The sequence below is a fragment of the Mauremys mutica genome, chromosome 8 (assembly GCF_020497125.1).
Source record: "Mauremys mutica isolate MM-2020 ecotype Southern chromosome 8, ASM2049712v1, whole genome shotgun sequence".
In the NCBI taxonomy this organism is placed as follows: domain Eukaryota; kingdom Metazoa; phylum Chordata; order Testudines; family Geoemydidae; genus Mauremys; species Mauremys mutica.
This window is the reverse complement of record NC_059079.1, coordinates 42,491,604-42,514,990: the sequence shown is the minus strand read 5'-3', so window position 1 is coordinate 42,514,990 and position 23,387 is coordinate 42,491,604. Positions and strand designations below refer to the sequence as shown.

Below are 23,387 nucleotides of genomic sequence, written 5' to 3'. Positions count from 1 at the left end.
AGGTGAGTGGAGAAGGCAGCCAATCAGGGGGTGAGGGGCTTCTCCCAGGCAGGCCTGAATTATCTATTTTGTATCTATCTGTTTTCTTTCTGAAAGAAAATGTATTACTCTTTGGAGCAGGGGACATCTTTCTGTTCTGTATTTGTACAGTGCCTAACACAGTGGGGTCCGGGTCCGTGCCTAGGGCTCCTAGGTACTTTGGTAATACAAATAATAAATATTGCTACTACTACAGGGAGATAAAGTGGCAGGATCGGACCCTTACACAAGTAGGTGATCCTTTCATAGTCAACCTCTTTTCCCCTGTAACATCCAACGGCATTGCTGGCATGAGTAAGTGTTGCAGGATCTGGCCCATGTTTTGGAAGTGGATTTCGGTAGGTTTAAACCAGAACATTAGACAGCTGGTTGTTGCAATGCAATATACTCATATCTTTCTTTTTGAGCACATCCCTTCTACAACAAACTTAAACCCTAAACACCTGATGGCTATTGTATGTTATGTAGCCCTATGGCTATCATACAGTTGAACATATGTAATTATTCCCTCTCATTATGACGTGATTATATTAATGTGACTGTATCAGAAATGTGCTTCACACTGAGGGGCTGCCTACACACAAAATGAATCTGATATAAATCGGGTGTGAGTTCAAAGTGGATTAACTATTCTTGATTAACTTCATGTGTGGATGCTATTATTCTAGAATAAGAGTGCTTTATTACAAATTATCTTAATCTACTTTGGGAGTGGATTAAACTAATTCAGAATAAGAACATCCATACATAAATTTAATCAGAAATAGATATTTCAGAATAATTTGATGTGTAGACAAGCCCTGGGAACATGTTTCACCAATGGCTCATTTTGTAGCACTGGCTACCAATTAGCTTCTGGGTACGGTTTAAAGTGTTGATTTTTGTCCTATAAAGGCCTAAATAGGACCCCTAAGACTGACCAGGACTAGCTAACATGTTTTTAAACATCCACTCTCTTTGCCTACACTGGGTGCTAAGGGGTCTCTAAAAATATGTTAATTAACACAGATTAGCTAACACATAGTATACTTTTTAAAGACTCATTTTCCCAGTCTAGACCAGCAGCGGAAGTGCTTGAGTTGAAGGCCCAAGTTTAAAGCAGTGGTGAGACTTGATGGCATTTTCTATAAGGGATCTTCTATTGTGGTACTCATTTTCCCACCTGCACTTGGTCTGAAATACCTCTGTCAGCCTTCTGTGCACAGTCTGTCTCATGTAACTGGAGTATAGGCACTTAATTCTGAGAAATGTGCCTCATAATAAAACTTGAAAAGGCAATTTAATATTTTTATCTATCACATTTTTAACTTTTATTTTGTGGTGCTTGTGGATCTATAAGGCTTGATCCTCCACTTGCTGAGTGCTGTGGCTCTTAAGCATGCACTTACTTTAAGCATCTAAATAATACCACTGAAGTCACTGGGCTTACTTAAATACATATAAAGTTAAGCACATGCTTAAGTGCTTGTTGGATTGAGGCAGAGCACTCAACACCTTGCAGGATTGAGCCCATGAATGCATTTGGAATATTTTTATGGAGGCAAAGGAGCACCTTAATATTGTTGTTAGCTGTTTAACTATCTAGTATAAACTTTTATATACGGCATTCAAATCCATTTATGTTTTCCTGGCAGGCTTTGAAGACTGCTTGGCTAGATCATTATGCATCAGACTCTGCTAACCCTGGTGTCTTTGTGTTGCTCGGATGTGGTACTGTCTCCAGCACCTGTGGTCAGTTAGCCAGCTACCCTCTTGCTCTCATCAGAACTCGCATGCAGGCTCAAGGTGAGAATTGAGATTTGGGAAGAATATCTTTTAAAGGTATTTATAATTTGGAGAATAATCCCTACTTAGTATGCCTGTTTTTAAGGTGTCTAATACCATACTGACCTTGCCCATCTAAACTTTTGATTGGCTTCGTTAGTGCTTGACACAACCTTCATGTTACAGATTCCAGCTCTGTGTGTTTTAATATTTATATTTTATAGATTTGTGTCATTCACCTTATGTATTTTAACCCATTTATGGAGCTCCTATCACAATCTATATAAAGATCATATTGTAAAATTAAAGGACAAAACTGAAGTAGAAAAAAAGAAAGAAAGAAACAAACACCAGAGCAAATGCATGGCCAGAGGAGACCAAGGAATGTGGTGTAGAGGAAAGCTCTGTGACCCTCAAGGAAAATACGTCCACCACTAACAAAGCGTCACTGACCAGCTGTTAAAAGAACAGGAGTACTTGTGGTACCTTAGAGACTAACAAATTTATCTGATCATAAGCTTCATGGGCTACAGCCCACTTCATCGGATGCATAGAATGGAACATATAGTAAGGAGATATAGATATACATACAGAGAACATGAAAAGGTGGGAGTTGTCATACCACTCTAAGAGGCTAGTTAATTAAGAGAATTTTTTTTGTATTGATAATCAAGACAGCCCATTACAGAGTTTGACAAGAGGTGTGAAAATACACCTCTACCCCAATATAACATGGTTCTCTGGAGCCAAAAAATGTCACCGCATTATAGGTGAAACCACATTATATCCAAAGGTGAAAGTAAGCCGGTATGGTCAGGTATGGCGTACCAGCAAGAGCTGGTATGCTGTGCCGAACTGGACCAGCTTCCCTGGCGGTGATTTAAAGGGCCTGGTGTTTTGGGGCATTGCTGGCACATGATGGCATATATCACATTGGTAGATGTGCAGGTGAACGAGCCCCTGATGGCATGGCTGTTGTGATTAGGTCCTATGATGATCACATTGTGATTAGGACCTGATCACATCAACCACGCCATCAGGGGCTCGTTCACCTGCACATCTGCCAATGTGATAGGTATGCCATGTGCCAGCAATGCTCCTCTGTCATGTAAATTGGCCAAACCGGACAGTCTCTATGCAAAAGAATAAATGGACACAAATCTGGTATCAGGAATCATAACATTCAAAAACCAGCAGGAGAACACTTCAACCTCTCTGGCCACTCAGTAACAGACTTAAAGGTGGCAATTTTGCAACAGAAAAGCTTCAAAAACAGACTCCAATGAGAAACTGTTGAACTTGAATTAATATGCAAATTAGACACCATCAAGTTAGGCTTGAATAGAGACTGGGAATGGCTGAGCCATTACACACATTGAATCTATTTTCCCATGTTAAGTATTCTCACATCTCTTGTAACTGTCTGTAATGGGCTATCTTGATTATCACTACAAAAATTTTTGCTCTTAATTAATTAGCCTCTTAGAGTTGGTAGGACAACTCCCACCTTTTCATGTTCTCCTTACTATATGTTCCAGTCTATGCATCCGATGAAGTGGGCTGTAGCCCACGAAAGCTTAGCTCAAATAAATTTGTTAGTCTCTAAGGTGCCACAAGTACTCCTGTTCTTTTTGCGGATGCAGACTAACACAGCTGCTACTCTGTTACCAACTGTTGCAAATAGGTGAGAAGAAAGGTAGTAGAAACTGCATGGAAGAGCGAGGTCTCAAACAGGAGAGGATAGATCAACAGGACAAATAGAACTTCCAGCATGTTGTTAAGGCAACCAGCAAGGTATTCTTGTGGATCTTTCATGGGAGGGAGTTCCAAGGCACAGGTCTGCAGCTGAAAGAGACTTGCCCCAAACTTAACAACTGAGAGCAGACCTTGCTGTGCTAGGAAATAGTGTTGAGAAGACTCTGTACCAAAGTCCATAGGGTTAGAGGTGATAAGTTGTGCATCTATGTAGTGAGGAGCTTTATATGATTAGAACATTAACATCACTAGAACTGCTGAATGATGGAGATTGCTATCTTCCTTTTCTTTTCTAGCCCTGTTGGAAGGAGCCCCACAGCTAAACATGGTTGGACTCTTTCAAAGGATAATTGCTAATGAAGGAATCCTAGGACTTTATAGGGGCATAGGCCCAAACTTCATGAAAGTGCTTCCGGCTGTCAGCATCAGCTATGTGGTTTATGAAAAAATGAAGCAAAATTTGGGAATAGCATGAAAAGAAGGAAAAAGCTGATAAGCCTCTAGCCTTCTCAGGAATATTCAAACCAAAAGGATTTCTCAAATAACTGGGTTGTTCTTGTTTATAATTGGAGAACAGATTACTGTGCAAAGCAGCTGTGGCTTTGTTTTTTCCCCCAAGTTGGAAGGAACTGCCTTAGTTTCTAACCCCCAATCCCAAAGTGCTATCAATATAGTATGGATTTTAAAAATAAAAAACCAACAGCATCTTTAAATCAGCTACACATTAAAAGATTATCAGGAAACCACCTATGGTTTAGCTCTTGGCTTTAATTTTTTTTGTAATTACTGCTCTCTTAAATATGCATTTGACTGGGGTGAAGCCACATTTGGGAGAAGTGTATACTGCATTGGTATTAAAACCCATAGATTTGTCATACCATCTTATACTCAAGCAACTCACAAATATCCTTTTGTACTTACCATCTGTAAAGGCAATATTGCTTATTTTATCAGTTTATCAAAAAAGTCATTGCCTTGGAGGCAGGTAAGAACAGAAAACCACATTAAACTTTGTCTCCTGTTGATAGCTTTTCTTTCAGGATGACAAAATGTTTGGCTTTTATTCCTCTATTTTTCCTCTAAAGAAATGAAAGTGCAAGGGGATGTTTTTCTATGGCATCAGAATACCTCAAGCTGAATTAAATTCTACATTTTTATGGTACAGTCACAATGACCTTCATAGCTCATTTCACTGGGCTGCTTTCCACTTAATTTATAAATGCTGGCAGCATTAGCCAAGACTGCCTTGGTTCTTGATGCAAGTTTTATAGTATCATAATAGTTAGCAAAGAACTACTGGATCACTAAACTCACTGCAAGCGCAGGTTATACTTCCAGGATAAAGGAAATACAGTATCTAATATGAAATTGATGCTGGCTGTATCAATTGGAGTGCACCGAAACAAGCAAGTTAGTAAAGATCACAGGGCTGATTATTGGGAGGCTTTTGAATGATTTTTCTCAATGGGATTTGGAATGCTGTCGTCCTCCTCCTGGAGTCTGAAGACTCATTTGTTTCCCATTCAGAATGGTTGCAGTTCACCAGCATCCTTCTAGTTGATAATACTGGAGGAGGAGTTGCTGTTGAACAGTGTGAGACACTCTCTCTCCCCACCTACCAAACCTGAAGGTCTGAGAGCACGGGCTTAGGGAGTCAGATTGGGACCAGAAAATGAGACTAGGTTGCTGAATGACTGGGTAGGACACCACAATCAGACCATTAAAGTGGCCCTTGGTTTTTATATTAATTAGGAAAATTACAAACAAAGCACTCAGAGCCCAAGAACTCATTTTTGATAAGCTATTATTTCACAGTTTCTTCCATATATGGGACGGATATTTTAATGTACAGACACTTTGTAAATGGCTTCCCCACTAAGGTATATTTCAGTTGCTTGCTGGCCTGAACACTGGCACAAAATAACTGTTTTTGTAGTGTTAATTTGCACTAATTCCATGTGGATGGAAAGAACAGATAGAATTTGGCCTTTTATGTAAGACACACACACACGGTGTAACCATATTTCATTCTTGGTCTTATAAATCCTGAGAGTTAATCTGGTGATATTATAAAATGGCAGCTTTTTCTGGCTTTACCTTTATGTTAACCTGCCCTCTAGTTTATGCACTTCTTTTAAAAGCCAGAGTCTGTCGCTCTACAGAAGGTATTATGCTGCTTATGTACAATGTCTTTATGATCTGATTGTCCATGTTCTTTTGTCTTTGCCAATCTCTTTGTACCTACATATAATTCATGGGATCCAGTTTTGTTTCTCAATTATCCTTTTGACTGTAACAGTTATATTCTTTATGCAACACAAAGATGACCTAAGCAGCGCCTGTTGTGTAGCAGACTCAGTCCATTTTGTTAATATTGTATAAGTGCCATTATGAGTTTTCAGTTGTGGTGGGGACACTTTCAACTGCCGAAGAGCATGAGACTATTTGAGTTTTAACTTTTCACCATGTGCCTCTAATGGGCTGTGTTCAGATTATGTATTCTTAGTCTGTGTACTGAAAAAAGCTGTTGATCACTTTTATAGATCTGTAAAATGACCTGTTTATAATAAATGTTTGTTTCCTAATCTGTCTGGGATGTATTATATTATTCATGGTTTGGAAAACAGATGCCCAAAAGTGACAATTCCCTTAACTCCAGTACCGTATGTGTGCTTTAATGGCAAATGAAAGACAAAGCAGCTCTAGCCAGAAATTAGTACTGAAATCGGTGTACCCTGTACCCATTACAATGGTATTTGAACACCTATTTTAGCATTTAAAGGCTGTGTCCTGGCTACACTACAGAATCAACTGTCAGAGGTCCCAGCTGAAGTATTAACACTGTTCTATCTTGCAGTGTAGATGGGAACAAGCAAAGTCCATATCCTTAGCACAGTTCAAGGGACACTCAAACCATGATTTGGTATGGTGTACTCGGCAAGATGGAAGAGCATTTTATCTGTCCAAGGACAGCCATGTTTGTAAGAGTGACTTAACATAGCTGAACCTTCTTGTATACTTAGTGCTTATCTGTCTTTAATTTAAAGCTAGCTTAGAAAGCAAAGGATACAGCCTTTTCAGAACAACTGGCTTCATTTTCGCTGTACACTTAATGGTTTGTTTGCCCAGCTAAGCATGGAGTGAATGGACAGCATAAAGAATTCCTTTTGATGCTGCAATCTTTCACATCACTCTACTCCTTCTAAAGGTTGAAATTCTATGGGAAGAAGCCTCCCAAAATGTGAATGTCATTCAATACCTAAAGTACTGTACATCGTACATAACTAAACAGAGATTCTGTACAATTACCCTCTTAACCTGTTGAGTTAAGGGCTGTGTATGATTCCTAACAGAACAAACATGTCTGCTATTCAGTTCTTTATTCAGAGAAGGTAAGAATGTGCATGCACAGAACTGTTATTGGAAAGACTTAGCCCTAAATGTAGAAAAGGAAAAAAAAAAAAGGATCTAGTGCCACCTGCCTTCTGTTGTGTTTAGAGGTAATGGCAAGAAACTTACAGCACAGTTTCTGTACTGAGACAGTCCTGCTAGCTCCTGTGAAATTGGATATTAATTGAGAAGGTAGTTGTGTGTAGGGATGAGTGTTGGAAGATGTATAAATCATGTTGTCCGAGTCAGTAGAGAGGTAGGTGTGTGTGTGTGTGTGTGTGTGAGTGTGTGTGTGTTAAAAAAACCCCTAGTACTAGAACATTGTTTTTCTTTAAATCTGCTACCCTGAGAGACTGAGTTCTACAATCTTCTCACTGGTATCTGGTCCTGATAAGATATTCTCAGATATACTACAGCTATCGTAATTAAGAAAACACGACTGCTCTGATGATTGGTTTTGAGATAGCAGTGATCCACAATGCCAACAGTGCCATATCAGGTACAAAAAAAACCCAAACCCACATTAAGAATATTAAGATAGGCAACGAGGATGTGGAAGAGAGAAGACTGGGATGGGAGGATGAAAGTGACAGGACAGAAGTGTCTGCACCCACTAGAGTTTACCCCCTCTAAGAGGGAAACATTTGGACCAGAATCTCCCATTAAAACCATCTGGCACTAGCAGAGAAGCAGAACACTGACTATAAATCAAGAACCATTTCTTCATACCTGCTCCCATAACTTTCAATGTACTCCACACTACTGATGATGAGACAGTTGTCAGAGGGCCTTTATTAAAGGAAAGTGCAATCCAGAAACATAACTGAGTTCAGTCTTGAAATTATTAGTGTTGTAGTTGTTGCACACACTTTTCTCCTTCCCACTCCTCAAATTATCTGTGTCTTGATCTAAACGTTTGTTAAACTCTGCAGCCCAGGAAAATGTGTTTTCTCCTTCCTATGTCTATTTACATTATCATTTGCTAAATATACTACATGTCTGATACTACTTCACTTTGCAGTTTCAAGGCATTTTGGTGCAAGACAGTTAGATTAACTTAGTGAAATGTCTATAACTCATACAAACAATATCCATAGGGCCAAAGTGTGGAATGAATATTTTTCATCCATAGATCTCAAAGGGTAAATATAACTATTCTCATCTTACACATGGAGAAATTGAGGGACAGCGAGGGTAAGTGACTTATTCAGTCACACAGCAAATCAATGGCAAGGCCAGGAATAGAATCCTTGATTCCTTGTCTACTGCCCTACCTCCTGGGCTTCTGAGACACACAGTGCTTGTAATAGTTGCAGTGTGCCCACCCAGCCTGGCTGGTCTGCTGTAGGAAGGCTCATGCACACATCTATTCCCTACTTCCTTTGCTAAAGCTAGTGATTAATGTGAAGTGTAGTATACCACTGAGCACGATGCAGTGAAACAAAAACTTGCCAATTATTTTCTTTCCTACAGAATGAACAGCACACTCTATTCCAACGGTGAGGTAAGATGAGGCTTTTCAATGGGCTTCTGACTTGGTCGCCCATGAGCTGTGAGGTGTTTATACCTGACATTAACTGCATATCATGCAAGAGCTTGAGCCCCTTCATTGTGATGCCTGTTATTACTCACCTTTCGTTTCAAACTCTTGCGTTGGTGGCAGCTGCATGTAGCAGAACCCTCTTCACACAAATCTCCCACCTGCACAGTCTATCTTTAATTGGCCTAGTTAGAAGTTTAGCCTGGAGGTGGATCCCAATGAACAGCTTTTGTGCTGGGGTATGCAAACCTCACACCAGGTCACACAGGATTAATGAGCTGTCATAGCCTCAATCTGCTGCACCACACCTGTGAGAAATGTTAGGCCTGGAGGGAGGAGCTTAAAACAGGAAACCACTGCATAATTAGTAGTAGATCAGAGAGGAGTAGTCTCCCAGTGCTCAGTTTCTAGAGAAGGGTTAGATGAAGGCCAGAGCTTTGTAAATGGCTGCTGCCTGAAAGCCACTGGCCCCTCCCTAAAGGGTGGGATAGCCTGACTTTGAACCACTATTGTTACAGACTAGCTCAAGCCTGATTGGGGCTACAGCTTACCAGAGGCTCTCTGAGGAAAGAGTCCTACCATGTCTGTGTGACAATTCATTGGTAGCCCAGAAGGGGTGGACTCTCCTAGACCCAAGTAAAGTGTTTAGTCTCTCGCCACTTGACCTGTGTGGTAGACTGCCTGGCTGTTGCCAGCTGGAGGCCAGGTGAGTGTAAAGGCCTTGTCCCCCCAACCCCGCAAAGTGCTCTGAGAGAGGAGCACAGCACAGCACAGTGAAAGGAGGCTGCTGTTCAGAAATGATTGTTAGGAATACCAGTGTGAGCAGGCCATTCAGGAAGACCTATCAGAAAGGTAATCTGAAATAAGATACTGTCCACACTGAATGGGAGTCAGGGATGGCTGATTATGTATTCATAGGCCTTTCCCCATAGTTTCATTTGATTCAGAACTATCCAACTGTGCACTTTGTTAGCCAATGTAAATTGTAGGTTCCTATTAATATTGGGGCTTGTCTACACAGAGTTATAGCTCTGCTGGTCAATTCCTAACACCCACACACCCCATGCTGGTCAGTTTCCTCCTGGTGACAAGTCCTTGTCTTATCCTCCTTCCCTACTATTTCTTGCACTCATTTACTGAGTCTTGTTTTAAGATTATAAACTCTTCAAGGCATGGATCTTCTTATATGTTTGTACAGCACCTACCACCCTGATCAGGTGGTAGGTGCTGTACAATACGGCCCTGATCAGACTGGATGATACCACAATACAAACAAGTTAACTGATTAAGCCTCTGCCCAGGAATTAAAAAAAAGGCCTTCCAAGGGTTTATCTCTTCATCACTGTACAATGAAAAACTAGCCTAATTGAAACAGCTCTGTAAAAATGAGCAAAGATAGGTAGATAAGATAAAGGGTCAGCATGCCTTTACCCTTAGTATTCAAAATACCATCAGGGATATTTTATGGAAAAGTTGAGGCAGCTATGATCCCAAGTCCTGCTAGAAAATGCATAACAACCACTACCAAGCATTGAATAATATTATGAAATTTTGATCTAAAGCTGGGGGTCGGCAACCTTTTGGAAGTGGTGTGCTGAGTCTTCATTTATTCACCCTAAATTAAGGTTTTGCGTGCCAGTCATACATTTTTATGTTTTTAGAAGATCTCTTTCTATAAGTCTATAATATATAACTAAACTCTTGTTGTATGTAAAGTAAATAAGGTTTTTAAAATGTTTAAGAAGCTTCATTTAAAATTAAATTAAAATGCAGAGCCCCGCGGACTGGGGGCCAGGACCCGGGTAGTGTGAGTGCCACTGAAAATCAGCTCCCGTGGCGCAGGTTGCCCACCCCTGATCTAAACAGTATATAAGAAAGAGGTAGACTGCAATCCCCGATTCTGTGAGACGCTGAACTCTGAGAGCTGAGGGCACTCAGCACCTTGCAAGAGTGGGCCCTGAATCTGGAATTGAAGAACAAGACTTGCAATGATATTGCATATGAACAGTTCTAGCTAAGCTCTAAGACCTTACATTGTCTTGTAAGATGCAGAAAATTTGGATACCATCAATGTAAATATTCTCTACATCCCTAGCAAATGAATAGCAGACTCATAATGATAGTTAGCAGGGTGCCAGATATCTGAAGCTACATGCCTTTGCAAGTGTACGTTGTCATCCAAAGGCAGGCTCCCCATTACATTTCTTCCCTTCTTCCTGACCTCTTCCTTTAATACTTCAGTGCTTCTTTAGTGAGCTTTGTAAGGTAAGGCAGTAATTCACCTACCCTTCTCTCCTATGGGCTGAGTGTGCCAGTGTTATACAGGCACAGCTTCTGCAAGAGACAATAGATGCAGACAAGTGTCGTCTATGTGGTAGCATGTGACTGTGCTGTCCAAACCATAGTTAGCCCTATGAAACCCAGGCAAGAATGTTTTAGACCCACTGCAATATTATGTGATATAGCATATCCACTACCACACTAAGTTATATGTGTAGGAAATGAGAAATAATCTAAGGATGGAGGGCAACACTTTATTACAGCTAAATGGCCAGCACTTTTATCTGAGCTGGAGCCATTACTATCTCTTAAAGAAGGCTCTCTAGTTACAGCCCCGGACCTACCTTTCAGCTCTTGTCAGTACACCTTCATCTAAGGCCCAGGAGTACTAAATAAAAAGAGGTTAACTACAATGTTTTTTATTTCCAATAACTTATTTAAAACAGCCAAACACTATACATGGTAAATCCCTGTAACCCTTTCTTCGAGTTTAAATTGCATAATATAAAATATAATGTATCTAGGCTTTAAACCCAGCAGTGCCATCTATTGGTACACTACAGTATAGGAGTAAAGAAGTGAACTCACAGCTTTCCAGGTGTCCCCTGCCAAATATGTAATGTATTCTACAGAGTTCAGATAGCTGAGTGGCTGTACAATGGGAAAGAGGCTGGCAAGTCTCCACCATGAGTGGAAAATGCCAGCAGCAGCAGCAGGGGTAACTTTCACCTTCGTTAAAATAAAGGGACTCTAGCCTGTAGCCACACAGCAACAGACCTGCTTGGGTCCTATGTGTAGTGATCCAAAGTGGCATTGGATTCCAGCTTCAAGACAGGCAGCTAACTTGTATGAGTTCTTGGGGCGGGCGGGGAGGGAACCTCTTCTTCTAACTGAAAAGGTTATGCAGTGACCAATAGCGGGGTGTCACACTTCGTAACTTCTGTCAGCTAAGCTCACTGCACACACCAGAGGTTTCTTGCATTCCTCCATTTCCTTCCCTCCCACTGTGCCATCATCCCAACCCCCTGTTTCAAGGGCTCCCTACAACTCCCTCTAATCTCCCCTGTGCCATGGGTTGTGTGCCCCCATTTACCAGGGTCCCCCATTCTTTCCCATAGCTGGTGCTCTGTGTACCTTCCATTTGGGGTCCCCCACAGCTTGGGCTGTGTTCACATTCCCATTTACACTACCATAATTTTTAATCTGGTATTCAGGGTGTCAACCTGTTAAATTCTACAGGGAGGATAAGCAAAGATGACATGAGGTACTGTTATAATGCAAGATGTTAATATGGCACCTATATATAGCTCTTAAAGAAGGCTCTCTAGTTACAGCACCTGACCTAGCTTTCAGCTCTTGTCAGTACACCTCCATCTAAGGCACAGGAGTACTAAAAAATATTGTAGTTAACCATTTTTTATTTATTTCCAATAACTCATTTAAAACAGCCAATCACTGTATACATGGTAAGTCCCTGTAACCCTTTCTCAGAATTTAAATTGCATAAAATACATGCATCTAGACTTTAAACCCAGCAGTGCCATCTATTGGTGCAACCCAATATAGTAGTAAAAAAATGAACTGCTCACAACTTTTCAGCTGTCCTCTTGCAAATGTGTAATGTAATGGCACCTATATCTATATAGTCTGAGCTATAGAAAATGGCAGAGGTGGTTGAAGCTGTACTAAACAGATGGTAGAAGATCTCTGTGTGTTCCCTGTCCTCCTTTGGTTTTCCAGTTTTCGCCAAATTTAACAAGGTTCAGGCCATTGATCCTTAGAACATTCCCTAAACTTTTGGAATTGATTAGCATTCAAAAGTTGTTACATACTTAAAGATGCTATCACATTAAGACCTTTGCAAACTCAGCCAGTATGAGGAATATTCATTCCACACTGCCCCTGACTGGCTTACTATGGGGGCTAGAAGGGGCCAATTAACTTTATAGGCTGCACCTGAAGGGGAGTCGGAGTTTGATAAGGATTAATTACAGCTGAAGCCAGTGGGGGTAGGATTATAAAACTGGGAAGTGCGGCTACAAGGTGGCTGTAGGGAAGGGTTTGCAGCCTTTCATGATAGGCAAATGGAATCAGGAGGATGCCTGGGAGGAAAAAAAAAGTCCTGGGATACTGGCCGGGTCAAGGTCTAGGTCTAGGAAGGGTGAAATAGTCACAGGGAGCAGAAAAAGCTCTGGTAGTAAATGCAGAGACAGGCCACGAAGGAGGTGGGGGGCAGAAAGGAGCCTGGGAAAACATAGACTGAGCAGATTTGAAAGGCCAGTCTTAGTGCCCTTGGCTGGAACCCAGAATTGTGGGGTGGGGGGCCCTGGGTTCCCCTACTAGTTGTGGGGAAGCGGCACAGGATCCAGAGGTAGAGTGGAAGACAGTCTGAAATGGCATCTGGACAGCTTGTCTGGTGAGGACTTTGATACCCTAGAAGTGGGGGTGGGAACTGTGTAGTGAGCTAGAGGGCTGAGACTCAAAGAGGGAGTACTTCAGTCACAGAGAGAGAGAGAGGGACACTATAGCCTGAGCAACTGACAACAGGAGACAACAGCTACTTCCTGGGCCTAGACACAAGGAGGTGCAACTGTGGTGAATGAAGCCCTTTGCAGCCAATAATAGGGATGTTCAACTTTTTAAAAAATAAGATTTTGCAGAATGATAGATCCATAATTAAATATAGGGACGTATAAACTTTCTATCTTGAATGTATTTTTGGAGAATTCTAGCTAAGGTATTTGTATGTCACACGGTGACAAGTATGGCTGTTAGTACCAGATGTGCAAGGTGAGGACAGAAGGTTTAACCCCCACCCCCCTAAAAAAAAAAAAGGCAGTTAAATAAAGTGATTGCATACAATGTTACTATAAGGCTATTGAGTAAGATCTTTTATGAAAACTTGTAAAGTGCTGAACTTAATAGTCATGATGAGACGTTCAGGGTGTATATGTTGTAATTGTAACTCTGGTGTGACTTCAGCATCACCTCACAACAAGTGGTGAAGCAATTGGCCAGGAAAGGGCTACCTCCCCACTGAGAGGAGATTGGCTTCAAGCACCTAGCCATTGTTCAGCCCAGGAGAAAAACAATGAGGAATCATCAAAACAAATGGGAACAGCTTGAAACTGAAAAGAAAACAGCAGTCTTCAAAAACTAAAGAGATGAGGGAGTTTTCCCCACTTGGAACATCTGTAGTGACTGAAAGAAAAACTCCCCTCAAATATACCTGTAAACCCTTTTAAAATGGAAGAGGTTTGAACTGAAGGGCACCCAGAACTAGGGGGACAGTCTGAAGGTCGGAGGTTGTCAGTGAACAATGGAACACTTATGTGGGTAGGGGGTATAGTGGGAAACTGATTAAAGACAATAAGTTTCCCTTTTGTAGAAAAGGGATTTTATCTAATATGAAAGTGTAAAGCCTGAGGTTGTCTTTGGTTTGTTTTTCTTTTAAAAATGGGGAGTTTGGTGGCACCTTAAAGGCTAACAGATTTATTTGGACATGAGCTTTTGTGGGTAAAAAAACCCACTTCTTCAGATGCATGGAGTGAAAATTACAGATACAGGCATAAATAGACTGGCACTTAACAGAAGGGAGTTACCTTACAAGTGGTGAACCAGTGTTGACAAAGCCACTCCAGTCAGGGTGGATGTGGTCCACTCCCAATAATTGATGAGGCAGTGTCATACCAAGAGAGGGAAAATGGCTTTTGTAGTGAGCCAGCCCCTCCCAGTTCCTATTCAAGACCAAAGTGATGGTGTTACAATTGCAAATGAATTGTAGCTCTGCAGTTTCTCTCTGAAGTCTGCTTTTGAAGGTTTTTTGTGTTGCAGGATGGCTCCTTTTAAATCTGTTGTTGAATGTCCAGGGAGATTGAAGTGTTCTCCTACTGGCTTTTGTATGTTACCATTCCTGATGTCTGATTTCTATCCATTTATTCTTTTGTTTATCTTTGTAACTTTGTTTGCTCTTCTTTACTTTTCTGTAGTTTTTCTATTAAACTCTTTATTTTTTCCAAGCAAATCTGTGGTGTGCACACTCTCTGGAGTGTGTATGCCAAAGTGAGCTAACTGGTGGGGGAGTGGGGCTGATTTCATGCCTTCAGGGGCTGATGAACCAGAGGGGAATGATTCTAGTGTCTAGTAATGAACTCAGGGAGGATGGTTTTTGGGGGAGACTTGGGTCTGGAGGGTTGTTGGTATCACCCTGCAAACAGTAACTAGGCTGGTGAGAACCAGGGTAAGACCTTCTGCGTGTGGGCAGGCTGCTGATGTCAAGGAATTTGGGGGCTTTTGTGCTGTGAACCATAGCAGCAAAGTTACAGGGCAAGTGGTGACAGATCCCCTTACTGGTCTGGGTGGACCCCAAAACATCACACCCACATTACCATGGTATGTGTGCACCTTATCGTTTTAATGTATTTATCCTCACAATCTACCTGTGAGATAGGGAAGTGTGATTAGCCCCACTTTACAGCTGGGGAATTGAGGCACAGAGAAATTAAGGGCGAGATTTTTTTTAAAGGCATTTAAGCACCTAAAGAAGCAGATAGGTGCCTAATGAGGTTTTCAAAAGCACCCAGGTGCCTCACTCCCATGAATTTCAACTGAAAATTCCCCTAGTCACCTATCTGCATCTTTAAGTGCCTAGGGAGGAGATGACAATCTTCACAGAGGCTCCCCGGTTACAAGCAGAAGCACAGTGAATGTTGTATAGACAATTGAACATCTTTAAAGGATCTCCTGGTCAGAAAAACAATGGCAAAAGCAGCCCATGTTAGGGCCAAACTTTCCTTCAAATAGGCTGATTGCTGTGATAGTCCCTCAGTGCTGAGCTGCATATCTAAAGCAAAGTGTGATTACATTGCAACTATCCTGCAGACTTAAAACATTGATGTCCTTGGACTAGAAGAAATGTCTGGAGACTGAAAGCCACCGGTCAAAGGATATGTCCTCATATATGCAAGCTGTCACCCCAAATATGGACTCATGATACATGTAAAACACAACCCTAAGGATCCTGTCCTGGCCACTGTCATGGGAATGGCCATGTCCAGTGTTACCAACACCAAACCATCCTGCATGCAATCACTTATGTGGTGGTACCAGGGGCATCGATCTAGCTACCCCAGAAGCATTAGTATGGCTTTCAAATCTCAAGATTCAGTTATATTCTCAGCCCATTGCTTTTCAAATGCCATATGAAAAGGTGCCTAAATACCTTTAAAAATCTGGCCCTAAGTAATTTATGAGCTTGTGAAAATTGTACTCATAATATTTAAACTCTATATTTTTATCTTTATCTTAGCTCTGTTCCAAACTTGTTTTCCTGTCCAGATGGTTTATATACATCCATGTAGCAGTATTGTTGCAAATGGTCATTGGAATGCATGTAGACAAATGCTAGAGTTCACATCTGTGGAACTCAACATGACAAAAAAGTCATAGTCCTTTCTCATGTCTACTTATTATGGCACTCCTCTTCCTGAACTACATTCAGTGGCTGTTTCTGGCTCAGGAGGCAGAGTTAAATCCAATTTATTTTGTCTTTGTGATATCAGTTTTACAGGGATGGGGAAAAGTGAAGAGTACTAAATTCTGAGAGGGTGCTCCATATGTCATATTTTGCTACCCCCGAGACCAGTACATGGAGAAAGACGAAACTCAGCAAGTTCTGACAGGGCGACTCGCCTCTGTCAGAATTTGCTATCCCTGTCTCTGAACAAGAGGAGGTATTTTTGATGGACTAGCAAAAATGATATGCCCCAGTAACAGATTTTGCTGCAGATAGAAACTTTGTCAGAATTTGCTGAAATTACAGCAAACAATAAGAATAAGAAAACAGTGAGACCATTTGACCTATAAAGTATTAAGTAAGGCTTTTATTTTAACAACATTCCTTGTCTCCTTTCCCTTTAGCTGGTGAGTTTTTTAGAAGTGTGTGTGGGGGTTCCCCAAAACTTCTTTGACAGGTCTTTAGATGGTGGTAACAGCCCTTCTTTGTGGAAAAAGAGAAGTTAGCTGAGATGGATTGGATCTGTTGTTGTTGTTAAAGTCTCATTTTATTTCCTAAAAGGAAAAACAAGACGAATTCATACAAGAGGGGAAAGAAGACTAGCAAAGATATAAAATACAGCTTCTGTCTCTGGTGTTGACTCCCACTTGAAACCTCACTGCTGGAAAACAGAAGCTTAGCATCAGGGCTGACCCACAACATTTTGGCACCTGAGGCGGGGAGCTCAAATGATGCCCCCATGTCCCCTTGCTTGGGCCAAAACTTTGAAAGGTCTCAAATCTGCCTTCTTTCTGTTCTACTCCCCTCATGGCACTGCTCTGCTACCTACCCCAATAAGGGAGAACTAACAACTTAAAATGCCACGTTAAAATTTTTTAAGTAACACTTAATTTTCAAATGCCTGAACAGCAAATGTAACTTTTCTTGTCTGCATAGTAAACACTGGCATTTTTATCTGTTTGAATAATCAAAGTGGTGCTTTCCGTGCCTTCTTGGTTGCAAAGATTTGAACTGCTTCCTGCTGAAGGTCTACAGTCTGGGCCAGCTCATTCTCTATTGAGATGGTTGCAAGGCCTCTCCTGTGTCATTGTGGATCATAGATGTGTTTTTATTAACTTCAGCTTGGAGAACCTGCATTCTCCACTGGCAACTGTTACAGGAAGTGTTAGAAGTATGCACAGAGCAACAAAAGCATTTGGAAAGAGCGTGGTCATCTTATTTGTGCACATATATTCCAGAACAGCTTTGGAGTTGATCCTACTGAAATGTATCTTGAAAGGGCTTTCAGTTCATCACCTAAATCACTCACATCAATATCACACATGTCAACACTGTCTCTAGTGTCCTGCATTGCTGGTGTAGGTCTTCAGGTATAGTGAGGAGTTTTGGAATATCATACAACAGCCCAAATATACTGCTGTGTTCCTTGAGCTGCATGAAACATCCTTCAACTGATTGTATTGCACAATCTAGCACCTGGTTAAAGAATTCAACTTTGAATTGTTGTTTGGAGTCTCTTATGGGATTATCCCATTCCTCGTAATCAAAATGTCTTCTTCGGTGACTCTTGTATTCTTGAATGGGTGGGAAAATAGCTTCAATGTAAAGTTCCTCTGCCAACTTCTGTGCACTCTTCAGAACATTGTGAAATCCCTCATCTGACCAGTAAGACTGTAGGTATGACTTCGCTTTGTCCAGTTGTTCCATTGCTCCAGATATATCAAGGTCAACACCTTGAAGTCTCTTGCTTACAACATTTATTTCAAACAGTATGTCATGCCACATCACTAAGCCACACAGAAATTTGAAGTTATGTATGTTTCTGGTGATTCCATTTCTTTCTGCCACTGTTCTCCCATGAACAGTTCCTGTCATAGCATTATCCTCCATAATGGCCCTTATGGCATCATCTATCTTCCCAATTTGGTGTTTGATAGGCTTTATCGCCTCCACTCGACTTTCCCATTGTGTCACACTCAGTGGTTTCAGTGTCAGAGGATAGTCCCAGATGTTGCTTCAAAATTTGCCATCAATGAGTTAATGCAGAGAAAAATAGATGCTTTGAATTACATTTAAAAAATTCATCAGCCTCACTAGACGCTGATGCTGCATCACTGACCACCAAGTTCAATGAATGAGAACTGCATGGGATGAGAAAAGCTCAAGGGTTTAACTCTCAGATCAGTGTCTGCACTCCTCTGTTCTTTCCTCTCATGTTGGCACCATTATCGTTGGCCTGACCCCTCATGTTGGCTATCGCAATTCCCGTATCTTCCAGCTTTTTAAGAAGCATATTTGTCATACCAGCTCCTGTAGTATCATCAACATGAATACATTCTAGAAAATGCTCTCTGACAGTCACCATTGTAGGGACATTTTCACTAGGTTCTGTTGTTGTTACAAAACATACCATTAAAGTAATTTGTTCAGTATGGCTGATGGTCGGGTGTGCAGTCCAGAATAACAGAGTCATATTTTGCTGGCTTCAGATCTGCCACAATTTTCTGTTTGACTTTGTTGCCAGTAACTGTCTGATCTCATTTTGAATTGTTTTTCCAAGGTAGTGGTGTGTGTACATTTCTTGCATGGTGACTCCTCTTAGATGCTTCTGGAGTACAGCATCAAACTCAGCCATCAGCTCCACAATTTTAAGGAACTTTCTATTGTTTGGCACATACAGCTGATCTGAAGTGCCACACAGTGTTAGGTTTTGGGTAGCAAGCATTCTCACAATGGCAATGAGCCTTTTCAGAACATTTTGCCAGTAAAGAGACTCTGATGCAATCTTCTCTTGATGCTGATCATCTATGGTGGCCTTTAACCTTAGTCTCCTCTCACGCTCTTTCCACCTATGGAATGCTCTCTGGTGATTTGCTGCCTTCTCATGGCATGCCAGATTTCTAGCCAGATTTTTCCAGTCCTTTATTCCTGTAGAACCCAATGTGGCTGGAACATTAGACTAGAAGAGTTTGCAACAAAAACAGTAAGCAGCATTCTGGGTTTTTGAGTACATAAGCCATGGCCTCTCCACTTTGTCACCATTGGGGATTTCACGCCAGTAATGTGTTGGATGGAAACTTCTATTTTCATTGTCTTTGGGGAACATGAAGTTTTTCACTTGCTGTGGCCCATGCAGTGCAAGGAAGTCCCTCAAGCTACTGCTCAAGTGGGTCCACAGTCCCGGATCATCTAGACTTAAGGAACTAAACTCAGCAGCAGCTGTTTCTTGCGCCTCCACAAAACTCTTCTCTGATCTATGCTTTTCTTCAGGAATGTGCATGGTTACATCCATTTGAGATGGAGATATGGATGCTGCAGTAGCTGCCAGGTCACCTGCACTCTGACTAACTGGAAGATCAGGCATCTCCTCACCATTCACATCCTCACTGGGGCTGGAAGACTCACCGTGAACATTTGTGTCTATGTATCTCAGGAGAGCTCCTTCCTCCTTAGGCCTGGTCTACACTAGGGTGGGGGGTCGAACTAAGGTACGCGACTTCAGCTACGCGAATAGCGTAGCTGAAGTCGAACTACCTTAGTTTGAACTTCTTACCTGTCCAGACGCCGCGGGATCGAAGTCCACGGCTCCCCCGTCGACTCCGCCACCGCCGTTTGCGATGGTGGAGTTCCGGAGTCGACGGGAGCACGTTCGGAGTTCGAACTATCGCGTCTAGTTTAGACTCGATAGTTCGAACTCCGAGAAGTCGAACGCTATGCGTCGACCCGGCAGGTAAGTATAGACCTACTCCAAGATAGAAAAGCTTCCTTTGCTTGCTTGCTTTTTCTGAATGCTGCCCCACAGGGGTGTTCTTTCACTCATGACTGCTGTTCTGTGCCAGCTATAGTGGCTCTCAACACTCAAATGAAAGGGGACGAATAAGCAGGCTGGTAGCAGGGCCTGAGTGAAGGAAGATATCCGCATCTTAAGGGCTTAACTGGCTCCTACTACTTCAGTTGACTGCCTGTTCTCCTCAAGTGGGTTCAGGGAAGCAGCGGGAAACAGGAAGCTCCCTGCAAAGTTGGTGTTAATCAGTCCAGGCTCCTGGGGGCTAGAAAGGTACATAAGAGGCTCCTCCTTCTCTCTCTCTCTCTCTCTCTCTCTCTTCCCCCCCTCCCCCCCTGCAGCTCCAGTTGATTTCTGTTATTCCCTCTCACCTTTTCTCCTGCCTGCCATGTCACTTGTGCCCTTCTTCCTCCCGCACAGCACTCCACCATCTCTGTGCATCTAGAGCAGAGAGAATACATATGCACCAGCAGCAGACACAATTTTCTACACTCTGGATCTTAGTGGCACCCCCCGTCACCCCCCCACACACTCTGGCACCTTAGGCGGCTGCCTCAGTTTGCCTCATGGTAAGGCCAGCCCTGCTTAGCATGCTGACTTATCAGCCAGTCTAAGACCTGGCAAACTAGTGCAGTGTTGCGCTGTTTCGGGCATAGCTTTTAGCTGTAACTTTGGTTACAGGCTTACAGCAGTGCTTCAAAATATACAATCTTGGCCAGATAAGCCAGACTTCTATTAGATGAGGGGTGGCAGGGGGAGAGGGATAGGAAAGAGAAGAAATAAGGTGGGAAAGAAAAAGGTCAGGCAGGGGGACTAAGTGTTACACCCTAGTGGGGGTTGGGATGTAGCCAGAGTTGTGGAGGTGGTGGTGTCATTTGGGTTGGTCTCTCTCTGGCCCAGCCTGGTCAGGATATCTTTGGTGATCAGGATGATGAAAGTATAAGGGAGTTATGCTGGATTTTGGAGTCCCAGGCAATGGTGAGGGTGGCAGCCATGATGGCAAAGCTTCCTACAGCAGTTGTTGGCAGACAGCTGCTTTTTCTGGTAATTTTTCCCCACAAGCTTTTAGTGTTTAAGAACCCTAAAAGGGGGTGTAGGGCAGAACAGTCCATCCTCTCATTATTTTGTTCTGCAATAGGCCTCATTTCCAACACCCCAATTTTGATTAATTGATTTTTTTTTTAGGGGGCGGGGTCCTCACTTTCCATATTTACCAAGCATCAGCTCAACACAGTTCTTGAATTATATTAGTAGGCCTTTTTTGTTTTAATCTAAACAAAAAGGCCTACTAGTATAATTCAAGGACTTTGTTCGGATCATGCCTGGTAAGTATATGTGTGTATTAGTTTAGTCTGTCTCCCTTTTCTACCTTCTCCCATCAGCATTTATTATTATAGATTATTGTGACACTTTATAAGCTATTATCAACTTTCTACAGTTGAACTCATAATTTGGGTAAATTTGTAGGCCGAGTTATTAAACATAATACATTCTGATTCCAAGCTGTCTGCAGGCTTGCAGCTTGTACAGATGGATCAACTGTGGCTCACACAGCTCATACCTGATATCTGGCTCATAAATATTTCATGTTGCATTTGCCAGCCAGCCACGGTTTGGGAAGGGATCAGATACCAGTGCAGCAGAGCATTTCTCCCCAGGGAGCTTCTGCTATACTTCAGCTTTCTTCTTCTTGACTATAAATCACTCTCTGGTACTGTCCATCTCTGTATCCCCTTTGTTATGTTAAAGCTGACATAATTTCATGTTCAATGCCCCTACTGGGAACATCTGCCTTTTAGTTTATGATTTGACCAATAGGTTTTAGTCTAATTCACTATATTAAGGAAGAAGAAAGGATAAAGGGGAGATTTATCTAATCAATATGACTTGTTTGGGTTTTTTTTTTTCTTGGAGTGGGTAGCTAATACCTACACATTGCTTTACATATAGTTTGTTGGACAATGCTCCAGTGCCACTAATCATTGTCACAGGGTGATACCTTTGTTAGGTGAGAGTATAACCCAGTAGCTCGGGCATTAGACTGGGAGTCCAGGAGATGTGGGTTCTTTCAGCTCTGACAGTGACCTTGTCAAGTCACTTCACTTCTCTGTGTCTCTGTTTTCCCCTCATAAACTCAGTCCCTGCCTCAACTAGATTGTCTTGTCTGTTTACATTGTAATCTAACACTGTGTGTGATCAGCACCTAGCAGAATGAGGCCCTGATCTTGGGTGAAGACTTTTGGTGCTACTAGAATACAAATAATAAATAATATTCTGGTGCTTCCTTAACTCACTAATCTCGGCTGTCTCTCACAAACCCCTCCAGGTGCTGTTACCACTCAGTACAACTGCATTGGGAGCCCTTTGACCAGCTAGATTGCATGGATGCTCCCAGAGCCACTCCCGAATCTCACAGACAGGCATCAGTTAAATCCTCCTTCCCCCCCACCCCACCTTATACTACAGGAATATATTGTCTTGCACTGCTCAAAACCCTTTTTTGAGCAATGCAAGTTTATTAATTGGTTCACCAGTTCATCAATGAAAGTGGACATGCACTAGCCTTTGTAACCTGAGCAGATTTACCAAGCACTTCAGTCAAACTCACTGGTAAGGATAAACAGAATAAGTTTATTGATTTAGAAAAGAGACTTTAAGTGATAGACAAAATCAGTAGTTACCAAAGGAAAAGTAAAGATATAAGCACAGTCTTATTAGACTATGCAATATCTGGACTAAGCAGTTTTCCTCTCCCTACTGGACACTGATCAGATACCAGTGCAGCAGAGCATTTCTCCCCAGGGAGCTTCTGCTATACTTCAGCTTTCTTCTTCTTGACTATAAATCATATGTAGGCTCTCCCTGTTAGCCTGGGGACCTGTCTCCTCAGTTCCAGCATTCTTGTTGACTTCAGTGTAGGTGGGGGAAGAGACAGGACCAGCCATGGGGCTTCTGTCCTCTATTTTATATCCTCATTCCATGTGCTTGGAGTACACACGTCCAGGCCTATCTGGTGGGCATTGCTGACTCACCACGCAAGGTTGAGAAATTCCCCTGGTGTGACCTTGTGCAAGTGAGTCATTGAGTTGTAACTCTCTTGCTGGACAATGACTATTGATGGTTGTTCAGCACCTGCCCGGGTGTTGGTTACCTCCCTTGTTGTCTCTGGGGAGCTAATATCTGGGTGATTTCCCCAACCCACAGCATATTTTGGTGACAACCATATAACACAATCTCATAACTTCATATGTACTAATGATATATATATTTAGATAGAACAGTGGCTTTCAGAAAATCATAACCCTTCCCATGATGTTTTA

The 23,387-nt window shown here is 42.0% G+C and overlaps 1 protein-coding gene across 1 annotated transcript in view; it reads left to right on the top strand.

The window, feature by feature from the left end:
* SLC25A24 (solute carrier family 25 member 24) overlaps positions 1 to 6,143 on the top strand; it is a 42,006-nt gene extending 35,863 nt beyond the window's left edge. Inside the window, exons 9-10 of the mRNA XM_045028589.1 lie at positions 1,674 to 1,824; positions 3,855 to 6,143. Of these exons, the coding sequence (XP_044884524.1) occupies positions 1,674 to 1,824; positions 3,855 to 4,033 (330 nt within the window). The 3' untranslated portion in view covers positions 4,034 to 6,143. The remainder of the gene's footprint in view (positions 1 to 1,673; positions 1,825 to 3,854) is intronic.
* The last annotated feature ends 17,244 nt before the right edge of the window (positions 6,144 to 23,387 follow it).